This window comes from Calypte anna, chromosome 2 (genome assembly GCF_003957555.1).
Source record: "Calypte anna isolate BGI_N300 chromosome 2, bCalAnn1_v1.p, whole genome shotgun sequence".
NCBI classification, from domain to species: Eukaryota; Metazoa; Chordata; class Aves; order Apodiformes; family Trochilidae; genus Calypte; species Calypte anna.
In genome coordinates, this window is record NC_044245.1 from 75,456,001 (window position 1) to 75,476,565 (window position 20,565).

General features: G+C 35.6%; 1 protein-coding gene across 3 annotated transcripts in view; it reads left to right on the forward strand.

Moving 5' to 3' along the window:
• CDH18 (cadherin 18) overlaps positions 1 to 20,565 on the forward strand; it is a 156,187-nt gene that overhangs the window by 124,465 nt on the left and 11,157 nt on the right. For all 3 annotated transcript variants that reach the window (XM_030444866.1, XM_008498041.1, XM_030444868.1), the window contains exons 7-9: positions 776 to 912; positions 12,276 to 12,397; positions 18,629 to 18,746. In XM_030444866.1, the coding sequence (XP_030300726.1) occupies positions 776 to 912; positions 12,276 to 12,397; positions 18,629 to 18,746 (377 nt within the window). The remainder of the gene's footprint in view (positions 1 to 775; positions 913 to 12,275; positions 12,398 to 18,628; positions 18,747 to 20,565) is intronic.

Genomic DNA, 20,565 nt, shown 5'->3' on the forward strand with positions numbered 1-20,565 from the left:
TAAAAGATTTTGGAGCATTTTCTTTATTTTTTTTTCCATCAAGTCTGAAGTTAGTGAAGAAGGCTTGATAAGGGTCTGTAATTACTTCATTTGTTAAAAGCTATTGTAAATTATTCCAGCTTTGAGAAAATTTGTCTTATCAGTCTCCTATTTTGTGTACCCTCCCTCTTCATCCATTAGTAACTTCAAGGCTTTTACTTTCTGTGCTAGGCAAAATGCCCAGGCAGCAAGTGAACTGAGCAAAGCTGCTTAGTTCTGCTTCTAGGGTAGCATCAATTTCAGCTCTGGGAATCAGCCCTTTCTGCAACTCTCCAGCAGTTATATTCAAAACTGTTCATGTCAACATATCATCAAGTTCATGTCAGAGAGATGCTTCAAAAGGTGCTGGGACTGAGCACATGGGTTTGCAGTGATAAGCAGATAAACAGGATAATTATCTCTTTATATCTTTCTGTTTTCCATCTCTCCATTTTATGGTTCATTAGTCAAAACATCTGTGTATTTTTGAGAGGATTGTATACTGCTGTGCAAAATACCACCTGTTAGCAATTTATATCTTTGTGACTCAGTGAAAAACTTATGTATCAAAAGAAATGTATCATTATGAAATAAATGAAACATGGTGTTACTTTGGTTGTCAACGCAATATAGAATTCTTCTGAAGATGTTTTAAACATTTTCTGTTGTTTTAAAAGTTTGACAGGAACAGTCTTTTGTAGCTTTTGGTTATTTTGGATGGTACTACAATCAGTATATATGTATTTTATTTTCACAGATACTTCATTGATCAAAACACCGAAGAAGACAGGTATTTCACCATTGATGCTAGTACTGGGATCATTAAGACTGCCAAGATCTTTGACAGAGAGGAGTCACCTTGGTACAACATCACAGTGTCTGCTTCTGAGATAGGTAAATTACTATATTTGGCAGATGTTTTTAAATAAATTGAAAAGGAAAAGAATTATTTTTTATGTTTTAAGAAACATTATTGTGAGATGTAATGTTCTTCTTAACATCATGGAGTTTTAACACCAGTTTGGATAGAGATTCCCAATTCCACAGAACAAAAAACCAAATACTTATATGCCTATATGATTCCACCCATGTAAAGGTTTTTCTGTATATGATAGAATGCTGCCAGTTTACCCAGGATGAGTTCCAATCATTCAGTGTCCTAAAATCAACACCTTGATTCTGTGAAATCCTTGTTCTGTTTGTGTTTCATATTTCATGTATCTTAGAAGATAACGCTATATAGTAGCAAGAAATTCATCCTTCTTCATATCTTCTATTGACCTATTTCAGTGTATTGCATGTTAATATGCCAGTATTAATTTACTTCTGACAGGTGCCCAGTAGCTGCTGTCAGATTATTCTTCTGGAATTTTAATAGTCAAATTGCCAAATAAAGATAAAATGAATAATTGCCTGTGCATTTGAAAAGCCTCAAAGTCTGATTAATTTTTATTACCTCAGATAAGCCTTGCAACAGTCAAGAAATGTCTGGCTGAGTAGTCACAGATAAATATTTTTACAGGAGGCAAAGACAGGTTAAAGAACATTTCAGTTAACTTTTTATTGCAGGGTCTTTATTTTGGCACAGTCAAGTTTTAAAATCAAAAAACTCAACAAAGCAAATAAAAATATCCCATCCTGGATCAACAGATCCTGTCCTTCTAAGTACTCTTTGTGACACTGTCATTCAGTGGCAGTTTAACAAGTGCCACTGACGTTTTTTGACCCCTTCTGCTTTCATCTGTTTCATCACTGGCTTAAAATGGAATCTGTTTTGCCACTACATCACTAGCACATGCTGCAGAGTTATTGACATGTTCATAGTTTATGGGAAAAACAAACTGTTTTATGTTATTGTAGCAGCTTTTGCAGCTGAACTCGCTTCTTGAACTAAGTCATTTTTCATTGTAAATAATAAAATCCAGAGTTTCATGGTTAGCCCATTAAAAATTGTAACCACTGACACTTCAGTACGCTTGACAGTGTCTTCATATATAATGTGTTAATTCACTATGCCATGAAAGAAAATAACATTTAAGCTTAATCATAAGCATGTGAATAGTAAGTGCTAATTTGAATTAGGATCTAAAAGCCACATTGGGACATGCTGAAAAAAGTAGTCACTAGTCTTATGGTCAAGCCATCTAAATGCAATTATTTTGCAGAAATAAATTTCAGTAGCATTAAACTTAAATGTATCTTACTACACATTATTTCACAAGTCAAATAAGTGGTAGTACACATATCATGCTGAGAGAATGGTATGGAAAATGAAAAAGAATTATAAGTAAAAGAGAATGGAAAGAATAATGAGGATGAAATGCCTTGTTTCTTTAATATAGACTGCTTAAAATTCTCTATTCCAGGTGCGACTTTTTTCAGGAGAATGGAGATTTTAATTTTTAATTTTTTTTCCCTTACATTGCCTTTCTTAGTGTTTAATTTGGGATTGGAAAGATAAGTAAATCTATAATGTTGGTTTAAAAAAACAATTTGGTTATGAAAGAAGGAAGAGACAGCAGTGAAAAGATGGATGCCAGGCACTTTCAAAATTAAACACTGCTGTACTCTCCCAAATGCCTTGTGAAATCCGTGGTTGGATCTACAATGGAAGGAGGAGTATACATTGTGTGTACAGCATCAAGGCCATAAGTAAAGTGCTATCTATCCCATATCCATAGCCTTTTATGGCATTCGTTTTCAAGTCCATGCACAAGAAATTGCAGAACTAAGACTAAAACTGAAAAGTAGGTAAAAGTCTATGACCAAAATGTTCTTTAGCAATGAGAGTGGCAGTCTCCAAGTTCATCTGACATGGTGGGAGGCATGTATAGATTGTGCCACTATTTGCTTAGCCGGAAACATAGCAGTATCTGCAAGGCCCAGAAAGATTGTACTGCTTCAACAAGAATAGGTGCTCTCCTGTAGAAGTGTTATAGTGTTGTGGCTTAGGCCCAGCCAGCAAAAAAGACCCATGCAGTTGTGTGCTTACTCCTCCTTCCACTGTGGGATGGGAAGGGGAAAATGTAATGAAAATCTCATAGGTCAAGACGATGACAGGGAGGAATCACTCACCAGTTATCATCACAGGATAAACAGACCTGTAGAAAAAATCAATTTGGTTTGCCACCAATCAAAATAGAGCATGATAATGAGATGTGAAACAGGACCTTAAAAGAACCTTCTCCCCACTCCTCTTCCCAGGCTGAAATTACTTTGCTGACGATTTCTCTACCTCTTCCCCCCAGGTGGCGCTGGGGGACAGGAAATCAGGGTTGCTGTCAGTTCCTCCTCACACACTCCTTCCTCCTCAGAGGCAGGACTCTTCACACTCTTCCCTTGCTCCGACATGAGGACTCTCCCACAGGGGATAGTCCTCCATGAATTTCCTCATCATGAGTCCTTCCCATGGGCTGCTGTTTGCTCTTCACGAACTGCTCCAATGTAGGTTTTTCTCATGAGGTGTAGTCCTTCAGAAACAAAATGTGCAGTGCTGTCTTCCTACAGTCACAGCCTTCAGGTGCAGCCACCTGCTCTAGCATGGGCTTTTCCTTCCACAGGCTGCAGGTCTGCAGTCTCCTCCACCAGTCCACTGGCCCTTCATAGGCTGCAGAGAACAGCCACCATCTCATCACCAACTGCAGGGAATCTTTGTTCTGGTGCACCACCTTTTCCTTCTTCCTCTCCAACCCTGGTATCTGCATACGTGTTTCTCTCACATCTCACTTCTTTTTCTGCTCCCAATAATTTTGCAATTTCTTTCCCCCCTCTTAAATATCTTGAATGCAGACTCAAAGCCATGATCACTGATGGGCTGATTCCTGGCCAGGGATGGCTCTGATTTGGAGCCAGGGAAGCTTATAGAAGCTTCTACCCCTGTAGCCCCTCCACCACTACCAGAGCTACACCACACAGAGACAAAATAGATGTCTACAGTAAGTTTCTTGAAGTATTTTCTTCTTTTGACTTGAAGCTACACTTCACTTGACAATTCAATTTCTTATGATAATCCTTTGGGCTGTACCTGTTTGATGCAAAAGAAATTTATAATCAGCTTCATATTTCTACCCTCAAATGTATGATGTCTGCTTGTTTCGTTGTTTTGGTTTTGAACCTTTCATAAGGCATTTTCCTTCACTTTTAGCCTCAGAATGTGACATATGCTCTTCATTGATCAAATGTCCCCTCTGAAATCAGTGCAAGTTTTACTACTTTCCTTTGTGGGAGTGGCAAGAGTGGGAATTTGGTGTTCAGGGCACACAACTCAAGATGTTGCTTCAATTGTTTCAGTACTAGTACTTCCTGAAAACTCCTTGTGGTATTAGGGGATAAGAAAAATGATAAAGTGAGACTATATTTTATATTGGAGGATCTACAGGCTATGTTTGGAGCAGTGGGAAGGACTACAAATTGAGGGTAATAGGATTTTAAACTACATTTCACATAGAATAATTCACCTTTTATTAGTATGTTTGAATTCTTTCAAAACATTTATCAAAAAGTATTTGAAAGAGGAAGGAGATACAAAACTGCTTAGCTCTATTAAAGGGTTTTGACCAAGTCGTTAATAAGAGTAATGGAAATAGGAAAATACAGAGCAAGTACACAAAGTTTTATAACAAAGACTGATTTAAGAGGAAAGTAATACAGTCACAGTGAATAGTTGTTCCTTTGGGAATAGAAAAAGTCAAGGCCAAGCTATTTTAAGAACTGATGTGGAATCTGTTAATTAGAATTGTTTGTAATGATACTACACCATAATAGGAAGTGATTCAGATTCCCTCCTAAAAACACTCTTTAGTTGCTAAGAATTTAGGAGCCTTGAAAGAAATTAATGTAAGAACAAGACAGATTAAGTATGGGCTGTATAAATAAATGATGAAGTGTGTTGAAAACTGTCTTAAATGGCAGGCTCACAAGGTTTTGGTCAGCAGCCCAAAACGCAGCTAGAGGCAAGTCTGGTGGATGCCCCCAGAGCATGTCAGCAGATGCAGTACTGTTAAATCTTTGTTAATGTCCTGGTTGTTGGGACAGAGTTCACACTCAGACTGTTTGCAAATGACACAAAACTGGAGTAATGGCTGATCCACCAAAGGATCATGCTGCCATCCAGAGGCATCTGACAGGCTGGAGAAATGAGTAAACAGGAACCTTATGAATGTGAATAAGAGGAAATGCAACAAGTGGAGAGGAATAATCCCATGCACCAATACACATGTAGGGTCAACTGGATGGAGAGCAGCTTTTCAAAAAAGGACATGCATGTCTTAGTGGATGCAAGATGAACATGAGTCAGCAATATGCCCTTATGGCAAAGAAGGCCACCTGCATCCCGCACTCTGTGAGGAAGAATGTTGCAACAGGAGATCCTTCTTCTCTTCACAGTTATGGTGAGGCCACATGTGGAATGCTGGGTCCAGATCTGGGCTCCCCAGTACAAGGGAGATATGGTGCAACTGGACTAAGTCCAGTGAAGTGGCATGAAATAATTAAGAACTGGATTATCTGTCATACAAGGAGAGGAGGAAAGAGCTGGGGCTGTTCAGCCTGGACATGAGAAGGCTCAGAAGACTTTATCTGTGTGTTAAAATACTTGATAGGTAGGATAAGAAATTCTGACTAAAGGTGAGTGGCTCATCTGAATGGTATCCAATCAAAATGACAGGAGGCAATATGCACAAATTTAAATACAGAAAATTCAATTTATTTTTCAAATAGTAAAATCAAAAGGCAAAAGCACATAATTGGTTTTTTTTATTTTGAAACACAAGAGGACAACATATGCATTTCCTGAAGGAAACAAGTCAATAGCGTAATAGCTTCCTAACCTTTAGCACAGAAAGAATTAGAAAAGAACAAAAATTGATTATTTTCTTATTTTAAGTTTTTTTCCATAATCAAAAATAACTTCAATGCTTTGTGTCAAATATTAATTTTTAGACAAAGGAACTATTTTCAAGATCTAAAAGAAACTAAATAAATCAGAACAAAGTGCTCTTGCACTGTTAAAATCTCCTTACTCTCTGTATATGGTAGACAGCAGGATTATTGATTAGTAACACCAAGTTTGAGGCTAGCTTTATGTCTCACCTTTTCCTTGAAGTGCTTTTTTTCTTGCACTAAATAGAGAATTTCCTCATAGTTTTTGCAGTCTATAATTTTCTCTTCAAAACTAATGTTTTTTTAACAATACTGAGTACACTTAAATAATGAAATTCACTCAATTTTTTTAACATCAGTATAGGAAAGTTTTGTCATACATGCTGCTTTGCCATATTTATGATTATTAGTACAGGAGCATTACAGAACCAAACATAAAAGTGTTACTTTAAGCCCTGCCATCACCAAAAAAGAAATCACATTCATTCATCATCTTTGACCTTACTTGCATTCTGCCTACTAGCTCAGAAGTTTTGTTATTATGTCCAAGAAACAGAATCTCCAACAAAAATATTTCCCTAAATGAGGACCACATTAAAGCTGACTTTAAAGCCATCAGTTCCTGAGTTTTAAGACTATTTTGCAGTACTGACAAAATGGATATCTGATATCTTTTTAATGGTGAGAGCTAAACACAGAAGTTGTTGCTTGTCCAAAATTTCCAGTAATAAACAGTTCATTTTCAGCCTTGGCAGGTTGAGTACTAATCGAATATAAAATCACAATGATATTATTTGCATCAGGATCTGCCATTCTTTTATATGTATTTATATATGTAGGAAAGCTTACACAAAGCTCTTTAAAACCCAACACAAACCTAAAACACAGCAGCAGTTATCAAAAGGCAGCTAGTTCTTCATCCTACTCAAAAATAGATACTTCTAATTCCAAATTGAAGTTTATTTCCCTGTTTACCTTTGTTTAGTCATTGTCTTCTAGATATGATGGCTTTTCTTGTCCTCTGTTTCTTTGGGGAAAAGTATGATGAAGATATTCCCTCCTTGTCATCTGAAGATGATATAGGGTATATCTCTTCCTGACTAAAAAGATGGGTCCCCAAAGAAGAGACGGACTTTGCCACTACCCCTGTTCAGGCCTTTGTGAATTGGTACTAGAATCTCAAAGCAGATATTTCTAGCCACAGAACCACTGTATTTTGTAGTGCCCAGAACTGCTCAGGAGGTGAGCACCAGCATTGTCCATGAGCAGCAGAACTTTCATTGAGGCAGAGGGAGCTGCCAAGTTGTTAAAAATCTGGAGGACTACTTGTTAAAAATCTGCTGCAGTGCTACTATTACTACTTTTGCTCCTGCTGCTACTAGTACTACAGCTACTAACAGGATCCAAGAGAATTTATGAATGCCTTCAGGTTTTTGTCTGTCAGTCGAAAAGTCAAATTTTGCTATAAGAAATATTAAAATATTTTCCAGCCAACTTCAAGAAACAATATTTAAAAACACCCACTATCTTAAAAAAAGCAGAATAGGACATTACACATTATTATGAATAATTTTCTTCTTGACAAAAAATCTAGCTTGTCACATACACACAATCCTGAATGAAGTCCAGTATATTCTTAATATTAACTCTTCCACTTACATACTAGATATTTTTCACCATTTTAGTTCTGGTTTTTGTAGAATATATTATTCTTTTTAGATCTACCTTTGACTTCTAATGCATCAAAACTGACTTTTAAAGAAGTGTGGTGAGTGCTTTCTACTTCTCTTTCAAAAAGTACTGGAATAGATAGTTGGTTGAACTTATGTCCTGGTTTTGCTGAGATAGAATGGTAAAATCAATTTTCTGTTCAGGGAAGCTGCAATTTTTTTGAAAGATTGCAGCACCCACTTACCTGAAAACAAAGCTGCTAAAGACACTGTGTTTCAGTTCGTGGCCAGCCAGGGGATGTGGGTTTCCATAGTGATCAAGATCTTCAGCAGTCTCGAGCTATCCAGGTGCTAGTAGTAGGAGCAGTGAAATCCATGGAAGTTGACCAAAGCTGGTCAGTAGCTTAATGGATGGAGTAGCTTAAACATCACTCCTAATATAAATTGGGAAATTTGATGATGTCCTGGTTTGTCTCTTAGTCAGTGGTCACTGTCCCTAGAGGGTCTTATTCATCAGTCTGTCCCTGAGTCCTTCTCTCCCATTTGCTGTGACCATCTGGAGTGGGGTGTTCAGAGTGTTCATTATTCAGCTTCCAGAGCTTGTGACCACTGTCTGGGCTGACTGTAACTTTATATTTCATATTAGTATTGGGTTTAACAGTAGTAATTTTTATTATTTATTATATAGCAGTAGTAATTATTATTACTTTATTAAACCCATTTTCATTTTGACCCATTGTTCTCCTTTCTTTTTCCCCATTCCCTTTCTCTGGTGGGAAAGGTTCATGGGGTGATAGAACAACTGCCTAAACATGGATAACATCCTATATTTAACTATATTAGTCAAACTTAAACAACAAAAACACACACTCACAGAAATAAAAATGAAAACAAAACCAAACCCAAGCAAAACACAACAAAAAACGAAAACAAAAAACACATACAACAAACAAACAAAAAACAACAACATAAGCCACTAAAACCAAGCAAAAACCTAAAGCACTAAAGTACAAAACCACAAAATATTGATGTCAGGACTTTTATTCTGATTGTTTTCAGGTAGAATTTATTTTCATAAAGTTCATGGAGAATTTTTTTTAAAATAAAGGGGAAGTCTCACACAGCATTATCTGTATTAAAAAGCTTTCTTATTAAATTGGAGTTTTAAAGTTTGACTACAGAAATTAATGGAAGAGAAGGTTCAGGAATCCAGACTGGCTCTGGGTAGGAACTTTTCCAGTTCACAAAGGAGTTGCTGGTGAAGGGACTGATAAATAAAATCAACTCACTTGACAGATACTTAGTATTCTGGCAGGAGAACTGTTTATTCTGGGCAAAGTCTAAAGCATAAGCAAGCAAGTATCTAGCATAGGTGGATCAGAATAATATTTCTGCTTCAGCTATCCCTTAAAACAGTAAGCATTCACTTTGAAAGATCTACTCCTGAGTCATAATGCTAATAGGAGACAGAATGGATCTGTCTGTTTTATAATGCACAGGCCTGAAACATATGTCAACACTGATTATATTAAAACTGGAAGCTTGCAAAACTGCTGCAAGAAATTTGTGCAATTAACAAAAATTTACTACTTAAAAGGACCAGTTATTAGAGCTGTTTGGAGATTGCAGGTGAATTTTACAGCTGAAGAAGTTTAGAGTTTATTTTATAATAAAGATTTTATGTTTCTATGAAAAAGAGCTCAAACCTGAAAGCCAAAACAAATTAAACCAAAGCAAAACACATTTATGAGGCTCCTCTTAATTCATTCGCATTGTGTCCTCCCATTATAAACTATGCTATCACCTTGCATGCACATCTGCTTCGTATAAACAATCTGACAAGCTTCAAGATTGTTTTAGTAACGGTGTTAATGCTTTCCCTGTTAGCATTTTGTAGTGAGTAGGCTGTCAGTGTGGCCTTTAAATGTTAACGATCTGATGAGGTGGCTCCTTCCAGAAAGACTCTAATACCTTGTGCATTAAGAACTTTTTTGAACTGGTAAGGTATTTATGAATTCTTCATACTGCAGAGCAGCTGTAGAACTACTAAAGGTAAACTCTCTTACTCTCCATGGAGTTGTTTTGAAAATAATGCAAATATATCAGACTAGAGTCAGATGGCACTGGGTATCAGTGACAGGAATACAAATGGATGCGTTCAAGATGGGGCAGATGTTTAATATGCTGTACTGAAACAAAAGTGTTTACAATTTTATTGCCACAGATCGGACCAAAAAGTTTGATTTTCCTTCCCCAGTAACTATTCCAAATTTTTAGGCCTACGGAACAATTCTCTGCTACCCTTCGCTGTTTTCTTCCTGCTTTTTTTTGCTCCTCTCCTCCAATATGTATTATACCTTATTATAGCTTTGAAGATAGCCCTGCTTTGAGTTGGGATTGAACCAGTGACCTCCAGAAGTCCCTTTCAACTAAGATGTTTTCAGTGATCCTATGGTTATCTGAGAATCACAGCTGGTTTTGCCTTCTGGCAAAAGCATCTTTGAGATTTTTCTAGTATTAAAATCTTCAATTCCCTCACTGTATTTAGTGTGTTTAGTTCCACTCCCAAGTGGATTCATTCATCCTTAACCCTTTTGATCTCTGCTTTCCATCTCCTTTCTATGCTTTTGCATGCTCTCTCTTTGTCTGCTTTAATTTATACCAATTTCTAGTTCACATATGTCACAAACTGTGTGCAAGAGCCTTGTGAATGAACCCTCAAGAACAAAGCCCTTTTAGTTGCAGATCATCTCTCTAGATCATCTATTGCTAGAAACCATGTTCTGTAATCACAATTACAGGATTTTTGTAATTGAATTGTCTGATGACATTGCCATTGAATTTACCTAAATGATTTTGTAAGCTATATTTCAGAGAGAAAGAAGACAGTCAGTCTTTGCTGCTTGTGCTGTTCTGCACAAACCTTCCTCCAGAGAAAGCTCAAACATTGTTTTTTGTGTTGTCATACTACAAAGGTTCTCCTGTACAAAAGATTGCTTTCTTCAGTAATAAGATTAGAGATTGGTAAATAGTTCCTTTCTGCCAGCCTCTTAGTGAACAACCAAGTGCCATTATTCCTCACGTTCACTTCATGCACTCCCAGTATTTTAACATTCCTCAAATTTTTCCATTGAAAGTGTTTTCTATATAGCAATGGTAAGCCTTAGTGTTGCATGAACAGAATTGAGATAGCCTGCTTTAGTCCCTTAATTCACCTATTATGAAGATCATAGAATCATAGAGTCATCATGGTTGGAAAGGACCTTCAAGACCATTGAGTCCAGCCATCAGTCCTACACCACCCTAACCTCTCCCAAAGTGCCACATTTACCTGTTTTTTAATGCTTCCAGGGAGGTATCTCTTAACTTTGTCAGAACAAACTTCAACATTCTCACATGCTCTTTCGTTGGTGGCTTTGAATCCTAATATGTGTCTAATAATTTATTAATTTTTTTTTTTTCCAGAATTCTGAGTAGAAGCCAGTTTGACAAATCTAGGGAATTTTCTTAAAAAGTGACCATTTTTCGGCAGAAAAAAATAAATGTATTGATTAAGATCATAATAACCAGGGTGGATGAGATTTAGACTACTAATGGCTCTTTTTCTATTTTTATTCTCATGAGCACCCACATGCACTTTTAAACCATAAGACTCTAAGGATCAATTTTTCTATTTTGTTGTTTGAAATAATGATTTTCCTGGCTTCTGCTGATAGTTTGATTTAAAAACGTCATTCAAATTAAGTGTCTCAAAATATTTTCTTACTTAGTTTTAAGAATAAAGTAATTATGTATTTTTTTTTAAATATCGGTGTGTTTTTTTTTCCCATTTTATTATAGAAAGTGTATTCTCATTGAAGGGATTCTGTTTATTGTGCTCCCTGAGGGAGAGCTCTTTTTGAGGTTGAGCTCATGCAAGTACAGATCATTGCCTAAGACACTCTTAGACATTGTTTTCATACTAATATGACACTGTTAAAGCAACAATCATGTACTTTGTGTGATAGCATAGTTACTTGTGATAAAGTTGAACTCAAGCTTGGGAGAAGTTTATATGTGCCTATATATTCGTATTTTCTTAATATTTTGCTATTTTATTTCATAAACTCTTGTAAGGGACTGAGAAGAAGAGAAGTTTTATTAGATTTTCTTAAACACTATGATGGCACTTTCACATTCATTACAAAGCAGTTTATCATGGGAACAGGTTGTCCAGGGAAGTGCTGGATTCACCATTCCTGGAGCTGATCAAAAACAAGTAAATGTGGCACTACAGGACATGATTTAGCTGGCATGGTGGTGTTGGTTGACAGCTGGACTTGATGATCTTTGAGATCTTTGAGATATTTTCCAGCTTTGATGTTTCTATGACTCTACAAGAATTCCTTATACACTGTGATAATACGTGATAGTTCCAACAGCTTTATCCTACTTTTAATTCTAAGTAACTTATGTTTTTATTGCCACCTTAAGTCACTAATATAACAGTGACTTAAGACTCATGCTATTCTTTCCACTTTTTTCTTAATTATTTCTTCAATACAGTTAATGAAGCATAGCAAACAATATTTTTTTAATATCTTGTTACCCAAATGTCTGCATATAGTTCTCATCCAGCTAATGTGTTAAGAAGCTATGTTTAAACTGAGGATGTCACAAAATATTGAATATTTCTAAAGGCTTTATACCCCCTTGTGTATTTTGCAGACAATCCTGAGCTAGTGAGCCACGTTCCAGTTGGTGTTAGAATCCTGGATGTCAATGACAACCCTCCAGAGTTCGACAGAGACTATGACACAGTTGTCTGCGAGAATGCAAAGCCTGGTCAGGTAACTCTCACAGTTGTCTTTCTCTCAGTAAGAAAGACTTATGACTTTATTTCTTAATGCCACATCTTTAAAAAGTTTCATTCGGAGAACATACATCATAATACTTTCTGATTTCATTTTCATATGTCACATTTGATTCAACTTATTTAATTGTATTAGGCTGAGGGAGAAGCTTTGGGAATTCAAGCAATGTATCTTGCTTGTTGCTACAAAAAATATCCAAACTTTCTTCAATTAAAGACAGGCAAAATTTTAATCTAGTCAGAAAAGAAATGGAATCTGACAAGTCAATATCCTGAAAAAAGTAGATGGAGTGGATTTAGCACCTCTCATCTATGTATCACATGATATGCAAGATTTCAAATACAGTGAAATGGCTGGTTAATGGCAAGTGTGTATAATACTTACCCCAAATACTTTCCTTGTCTCAGATCATATGCAGATTATATCCTTTGCCAAGGATGCTGGACATAATGAAAACATTTCTATGTCTTCATTAATCTTTTAATAAACATATCATCTGATTCTGTCTAGCTTTTCTTACAACAAACATAAACTTTTGATACTTTTGATATCTGCTGTCCCATGCAGCAGGAATTTTACAGTTTAATTGCTTGTTTTGGGAAGACCTACCACCTTTTTTTTTTTTTTTTTTTTTTTTTTATCTTCCCATTCTGTCTTCTGTTGATATTTACCAGTTCTTGTGTTAGAAGAGAAAGAGAGAGAGAGAGAAGTTGATCCCTATTATCTCTATACCAGTCATAAATCTCTAGTACATTGCCCCTCAGCTGTCTCTTGTCTAGACTGAAGAGTCCTATTTAATTTGGACAGCCCGTGATAAAGCCCTTCTAGACTTTTGATCATTCATCTTGTCCTCCTTTCTCCAATTCCTCTCTATTCATCTTGAGATGGGGAATCAAGATTCAAGATACAGGTATGCAGTGGTTGATGATTCTATGAAGTATAGCTTATGCTTCATAGTATATGATGATCTCTGCTTTCTTCTCTGGTTCCTTCCCTAGCAATTTCTACCAGTGACTTTGCTTTTTAATAACTAATAAGAGCTGAATGCAAAAACTGCCTGCCATAACACCAATATTATTAGAAGTAATGGCCAGCTCAGAGATCATCATCATGTACATTAAGTTAAGGCTCTAGGTCTATGTATAATTAATTTCACCTGTCTTTGTATTGCCTGGCTAGTGAGTATTGGAAAGTCTTTAGTGTCAGCCCTTCCTCTTTACTTCATTGAACATCTCAGTATCATTAGTAGATTTTATGGGCAGATTATTCTTACACTTTATGAAACCTTTATTATTACACTGACCAACAAGTGGCCCAGCATAAATCTCAGTGGAGCAGGAAATCTCTGTGACTTGCTTTCCTGTGGAATAGACAATTTAGAGAAGAGACCTCATTTCCTGTCTTTTGAGCAATTTGTGCAAGGACCTTCTCTCTTACCTGCATAATTTTCTTCTGTGCTTTTGTTGAGATACCTCATTGAAAGCCTTTGAAAAATCTAAGTTGGTCCCTCCATCAACTGAATAGCTCCTTTAAACATTCTCATTAAAGATAATATCCTGAAAACCAAAATTAGAGAAAAAAAATTTCTTATCACTAATTGCAATTGTTTTCAACATACTCTGAAATAAAAAAATGTGTTATTTAACAGTAATTGTGAAATAATTGTTATTTTAAATAACAAGCTAAAGTCTACAATAAAACTAACTCAGAAATGCTCTGTGTGCCAGGAATATTGTTGTTAAGCATCTCATGTTTCTTGTTAGTAAAGATTTAATTCTCCAGTAGTAGCTTTGCATATGGAAATTTATGTGAGAAATGGGTAAAGGATAAAATAAATTTTACAATAGCAGCCTTTGCTCCTGATTTGGATCAGTGCTGCATTTCTCTCCTAGTTATTGCAGCTCTTGACCTGTTTAGATGCCAAGATTAATGCTACCATGAAGTCTTATGAGGAGTGGCTGAGGAAACTGGGATTGTTTAGCCTGGGGAAAAGGGGGCTGAGAGGAAACCTTATTGCTCTCTACAACTACATGAAAGGAGGGTGTAGTGAGGTGAAGGCTGTTCTCTTCTACCAAGTACCAAGCAATAGAATGAGAGGAAATAGCCTCAATTTTTGTCTTGGGTAGGTTTAGATTTGATATTAGAAAGAACCAAAAGGATTGTCAGGCACTGGTACAGGCTTCCCAGGGAATTGGTTGACTCACCATCCCTGGGTGTATTTAAAAGACATGAAGGTGTGGTGCTCAGGGACATGGTTAAGTGGTGGACTGGCAGTGTGCTAGATTAAAAGTAGATGACCTTAAAGGTCTTTTCCAACCAAAATGATTCTATGATTCTATGAAGGACTCTACAAGTGGTAGTTTAATATGAAGAGCTAGATAAGCAGGCTGTTGTATGCTTAAGCTAACAGGACTGAACAATGTACATGGTATTTACTAATTTCTATCTGCGTTGTATAACAAGTCTTCAGGAAAGATTATGTCACCATTGCAATGCACCAAAACCCAAACCCAAACCACAAAATACATGTCTCTTACTCAGAAGATAAAACTGTACAGGTTAAAAATGAAAATAACAGTGTTCAACAAATATTAAGGAGGGACAAATAAGCAAGGAGAGCAATACAACTGCTCCATATGCTAAAAAGCATGCCCAGCCAAATGAGTTTGAATTGCTGAAAATGCAGTATTTATTCTCAATTCTATATCTTCCTATGTCAGCATTTCATAAGATGTATCACTAAAGAAGAAATTCTGTCAGGTGCTACAGTGCACCTCTGCTTAACTAGTACTTCAAGGTTGGACATTGCCCTGCAAGGGTCCTTATTTCATGTGTCAGCACATCTATTTTGAATTTATTACATCCAAGATAAACTAATAGTTTGTCATTGGAAGACACTTTGTGTTTGCTTCTTTATTCTCAGAAGAGGCATCTACGGAGAGAAATCACAGTATCATTTAATTGCATGGCCTGTCTCATTCTTTTTCTCTCCACATCTTGTTTTATTTACTTTAAAAAGCCAAACCAAACAAACCAAACAAAAAAAAAAAAAAAAAAAAAAAAAAAAAGCAAAAACAAAAACCAAAAAACCAATAAACTTACAATAAACTTAAGTCATCTCAAACAGAAAACTTGTCAGAAGTCTCTCCAAGAGATTCCAGGTGATGCCAGGTAGATGTTGTACATTAAATTAGATAAAGCACCTGTAATTTTAGCCTAGATGGTAGCCAGATCTAGAGAACTCTGGCTTTTATAAAGACACTCGTTTTGTGAATGATTTTGGAACTTATGTAATGTAGGAAAATTAAATTTTGCTGTCTGCCACAAAGTGAACTTACAAATGAATTTTTCCTTTGCTTTGAATGTGACGTGTTTTATTACTTTTAAGACAATGACAGCAAATAATGTTGTGGAAAAAAAAAAAGAAGAGACATTTAAATAGTGTGTTCTGAAAGATGGAGTGAAGTATTGACAGTTTTCTGAAAGTTTCAAAGTTCTCTGTTTGTCCTGGCACTTTATGAACTTGTTAAATTATCTGACTAAATCTGCTAATTAAATTCACTACAGCTCTCCAAAATGACATTTTTTCTAGGTGTTTTTTTAGAGAAAAAAAATAGAAAACATTGTGGCAGTAGTGAAATGTCATTTCCCTGGCACTATCTATCAAAGTAAATAAACTCACTAGTGTGAGTACTTGTGCTTATGCATACACACACACAGTTTTTCAGAATCAGTGTGTATAATTACTGTGCTGACAACATGAGCTACCTCATCCTAGATGCTGTTATTTCTAATAGCCAAAGGAAATCTATGTTAGTTGGCAAGGAACACTTCTGCTATAAGTTTGTCATGTATATTTTGACTGGTTTATTGATTCAGTTCTGAAAAGCATCTGAGTAGAATGTAGCACTTATTCTCAATCCTTTTCCTTTCTCATCCATTCCTGAAATTCTTCCTTTTCTCATCAACTCTTGCCTTTAGAAAAGGAGCATAACTTTTCAGTTTCATCACTTCAGTGTTGTCAAGAGAGCTTTATAGTAGCTTGGGTTCTGTGTCTACATTTTTATTTTAATCAGCTTCAGTACGGTGCAAGTCTGCCAAGATGCCATTACTTAGTTGGTCTGTTACTTTGAAAAGGGTTAACAATACCTTTGAATGTCAAGAGGACACATATTTTGGTTCCTCACCTCTGAATGCAAGTCTTCAAGATCTTTTCTTTACAAAGCAAGAGCCTTTCCTGAGACCCTGTGAACCTCTTCTGTCAAACAGTTCTGTCAAAATCATTTTGACTTGTCCTATTATACATACAATAGCTGTTTTCTACATGGAAATACATGATTTCTGTGCCATCTGCTGCAATGTTTTTTTTACATACACTGGTGAATTCAGGGGATAATCAGATTTCTATGTGTGAAATCGGGGAATATATTTTACTGAGTTTTAAAATTAGTCCTAAAACAATTTTTATATTGGTCTTATTATACTGAAGTCTTGATCAAAGGTATTTTGTTGAAAAATGGAATGTTGAAGCAATATTCTGTAAAATGTCACTAAATATTTTAGGTAAGAGAAGGCAACAGGACAAAAGTTTCTCTATTAGGCTGTCAAAAGGAAGCTGAAAAAGCATAGCAAAATGATATATATATCACTGATAAACAACATTGAGGACATAAAAAATATTTAATAAGTTCATGCTTTTTAAAAGTCTTATCTGTCTTTTTTACATCTAGGTATGATATTTAACAAGATTTTTAGTATTTGAGTAATAACAGAAACTAATACTCTTAAAAATATTCTTCTATCAACATTTTTTGTCTTCTTTGCCTCATGCTATTTCAACATGAAAAGAAAATCTTATATTTCTCTTTTACACAGTAGTTGTTTCAATAATAGATACAACACCATTGCAAAATTAAACAGAGAACAATTAGCTTTTGGCAAACTTTGACTAATATTGCCGTGACTTTGGTAAACTGCGTGACTACAGGCATTTCAGATTGATCTTATTCTGATACAGTTCAGCAAAAAAAATGTTACATCAAACTTTTAAAATATTCTCAGTAATTATCATCAGTAATTTCCATATTAATTGTCTCTGGTGTGTATAGTAAATATATTACAGGGCATGTAGTTAATGGAATAAGGATTCTACTCCATTGGCTTTAAAATGCATTTGCTCTGCTTCTCTTATGTGACTGGAGATAGGAAACTCTGTGCTGTCACTTAGTTTTAGTGTTAGTTTAAAACAGAACAAACCACTTGAGCCCACACTGTTTATGCTTCAGGTTCAGCCCAGACAGACTGCTGCTGCACACTGCACAGAAAAATTCTTATGAAAAAAGCACTTCTCCCTTCTCCTTTTACCATCCCCTCAGGATATCTATCAGCTCTGTGCAGCAGCCTGTGTGGGCTTCACAGGCTGTAACACAAGAACAACTTTTATTAAATTCTCTTTTAGCACTTGAGGTTCCAGGTGCAGCATGAAAATGAAAGCAGAGATAGAAATATTACTTGGTCACACATTCCAAAAGCTTAGTTCACTTTTAGTTGAAACTAAATTTTAAGAACCACCAGGACATTTGGGGCCAAAGGTCCTACCTTTCAAAAATATCTCTCTCAAGTATGATTGCTACATCTAATTCTGTTCCTTTTGGGCAAACCAAAATAAAACAAGAAGTGGCTGCTGCTCTGCCTGTTCTGTTCTCCAGCAATTAAAAAGTTATTCTTAACAAGAATTTTAAACTGTAAGCTGTTATTATATAACTGCCATTTTGTTTAAACAATTAATTTTTCCTAACTAATATTGAAGTGCATGTAATTACTGGGATGTCAAACAGATGATGCTCCACATAGACCATTCCAGTTCAGTATGAATTTAGGCTCTATAAAAACATGTTTAGGTGAAACTGTAATTCTGAAAGTCACCAGGAAGCAAAGTAGATGATGAAAATCTCTGTACCATCCTGGCCATATTAGAATGTCAGAAAGTGTAGATGCTGTACAAGCTTTTATCCAGATCTGAAATGTGCTTCCTGAAATATTTCATGCAAGAGAAATCAAGCTAATGGCCTAGTTATTTTATCAGCTGAATTTATCAGCAACCAAGTAGAAAATTAAAATAAGGTAAATTTGAGCATCCTGCTGAGGTCAGGTATTACTTGGGTCAAGTTCAAATTTCAGCACACTCACTGTTAATTTTTATTTCAGGTAATTCAGACTATCACTGCAACTGACAAAGATAACTCTGCAAATGGGGCAAGATTCCATTTTTCCCTTGATGAAGGGATTTCATTGAATCCCAACTTTACTCTAAGGGACAATGAAGGTAAATCAAACATATAAATCTTAAAGAATTTGGTCTCTGTTTTGTCTTGGATGTCTCATTGAACAGAACAGTTTCTGTGCATTTCTTTGATGAAGGGGAAAACTAATATGTCCTCACTGAACTGGCTGACACCAAGAAAATGGCTAGCAACATATTGCAAACTATGAATAATTAGATATTGCATGTGACTTTTATATTTAATTTTATTTTATCATTTTTGTTTCATACATTCAGTAATGTCTTTTGTGAAGTGATTAATGAAAAAGATGCTGGCAATCTCTTCTATTTTTAGGTGAATAGAAGTGGGTAGAGTCAAGGTTATTGCTGGTCACTGATTAAAGGGGAAAAAAAGAATTTAAGGGGCATAAAAAGCTGGATTTGTGCTTACTTCTGATAGCAAGAGCAGGTCATTCAATGCTTCATGAATTTTTAAGTCTCTTGCTTCACACCCTTCCTAACAAAGTGTGCCTAAAAAGCACAATAAGAAAATCATATCAGATAAGCCCAGAAGTAAAATGGCCTTCAGAGTCACCCAGCCAAGTGTCTCTGAACTTATCTGGAATCAAAGAGTGATGCAGCCTTTCTGACAAAACCTCGTATCGGCCTTAGTATTTCTTGAATATTACATAATGGTTTTCATTTTGTTACCTGATGAAAATTAAACTACACCTTTAATGCTTGTCTATAGCTTTTATTTTGAGCTTTTGTATATATAAGTTTTGTTTGTATACATGTATGGAAGTATGTGTGGGCTGGTTTTATTTCACAGCAGTGACATGGAATTATCTTCTGAGACACATAGCTGTGGCACTGAGCATCCTGGTTTAGTGATGGATTGGTAGTGTGCTAGGTTAAAAGTTGGACTTGATGATCTTAAATCTCTTTTCTAAACAAGAAAAGAAACAATCTTTTAAAAACAAGATGATTCTATGGTTCTATGGTATATTAAAAATATTCCTTAAGTGATGAGTCTAAGATTCAAATAAACTCAGGCTGTGATCTTACGTGAGAGAACATGGTCATATTCATTTCAATACCAGTTATTTACATCAAGGCATACTTTTGAATAACTCTATTTAAAGAATTGGTCTTTATAAGGTACACATTTTATGATTTTGAACATATTTTTAATTGGGATCTGTATTACCAGAGGAAAATTCTGTGTTGTACTTCAAAGACCGCATGTTTACATAAGTTATTTACCTATGATTTATAAAGATTTATAAGAAGGTAAGAACTTTTAATGAATGTCTAATGAGGTAATGTCATCTTTGGATATAAGTATATGGTATGCAGTATTTGCTTTCTTGTTACTTCCCAAGAGCAGTGAATAATGACTTTACCAACAACAGCAGAAGGCATTGTTTGGGCTATTGTAAAGTGGATTTGGGGAAGTGGGGAGGGGAACAGTTGAAGATTTACACTTCTTGTAGTATCTCATATAAAACTTCTACAGGTACAGAGACCCCAGAAACACAGTGTCCAATTTGTCCATGTAATTTATACAATGACAGTTTATCTCTAATCATAGCAAAATATTGTCACTATTTCGCTTGGCACATAACCCTTCCATTGTACTGTTTAAAGATTACCTTTTATTGGGACATTTTCTTTGTAATATCATCTGTATGTAAAATATCTTTGAAACTTACAAAGTGCATTCACAATATGCAATATCTACAATTCACCAGTTTCATATTTTCATATGAAAATTCAGATGATATGATTCATATAAACTGTTCCTATTCAGAAACTAATTTTTCCTGTTTTCTAATCTAGAAAATAGCTGAGAGATGTTGGGAAGAAGAGGCTTCTCTTT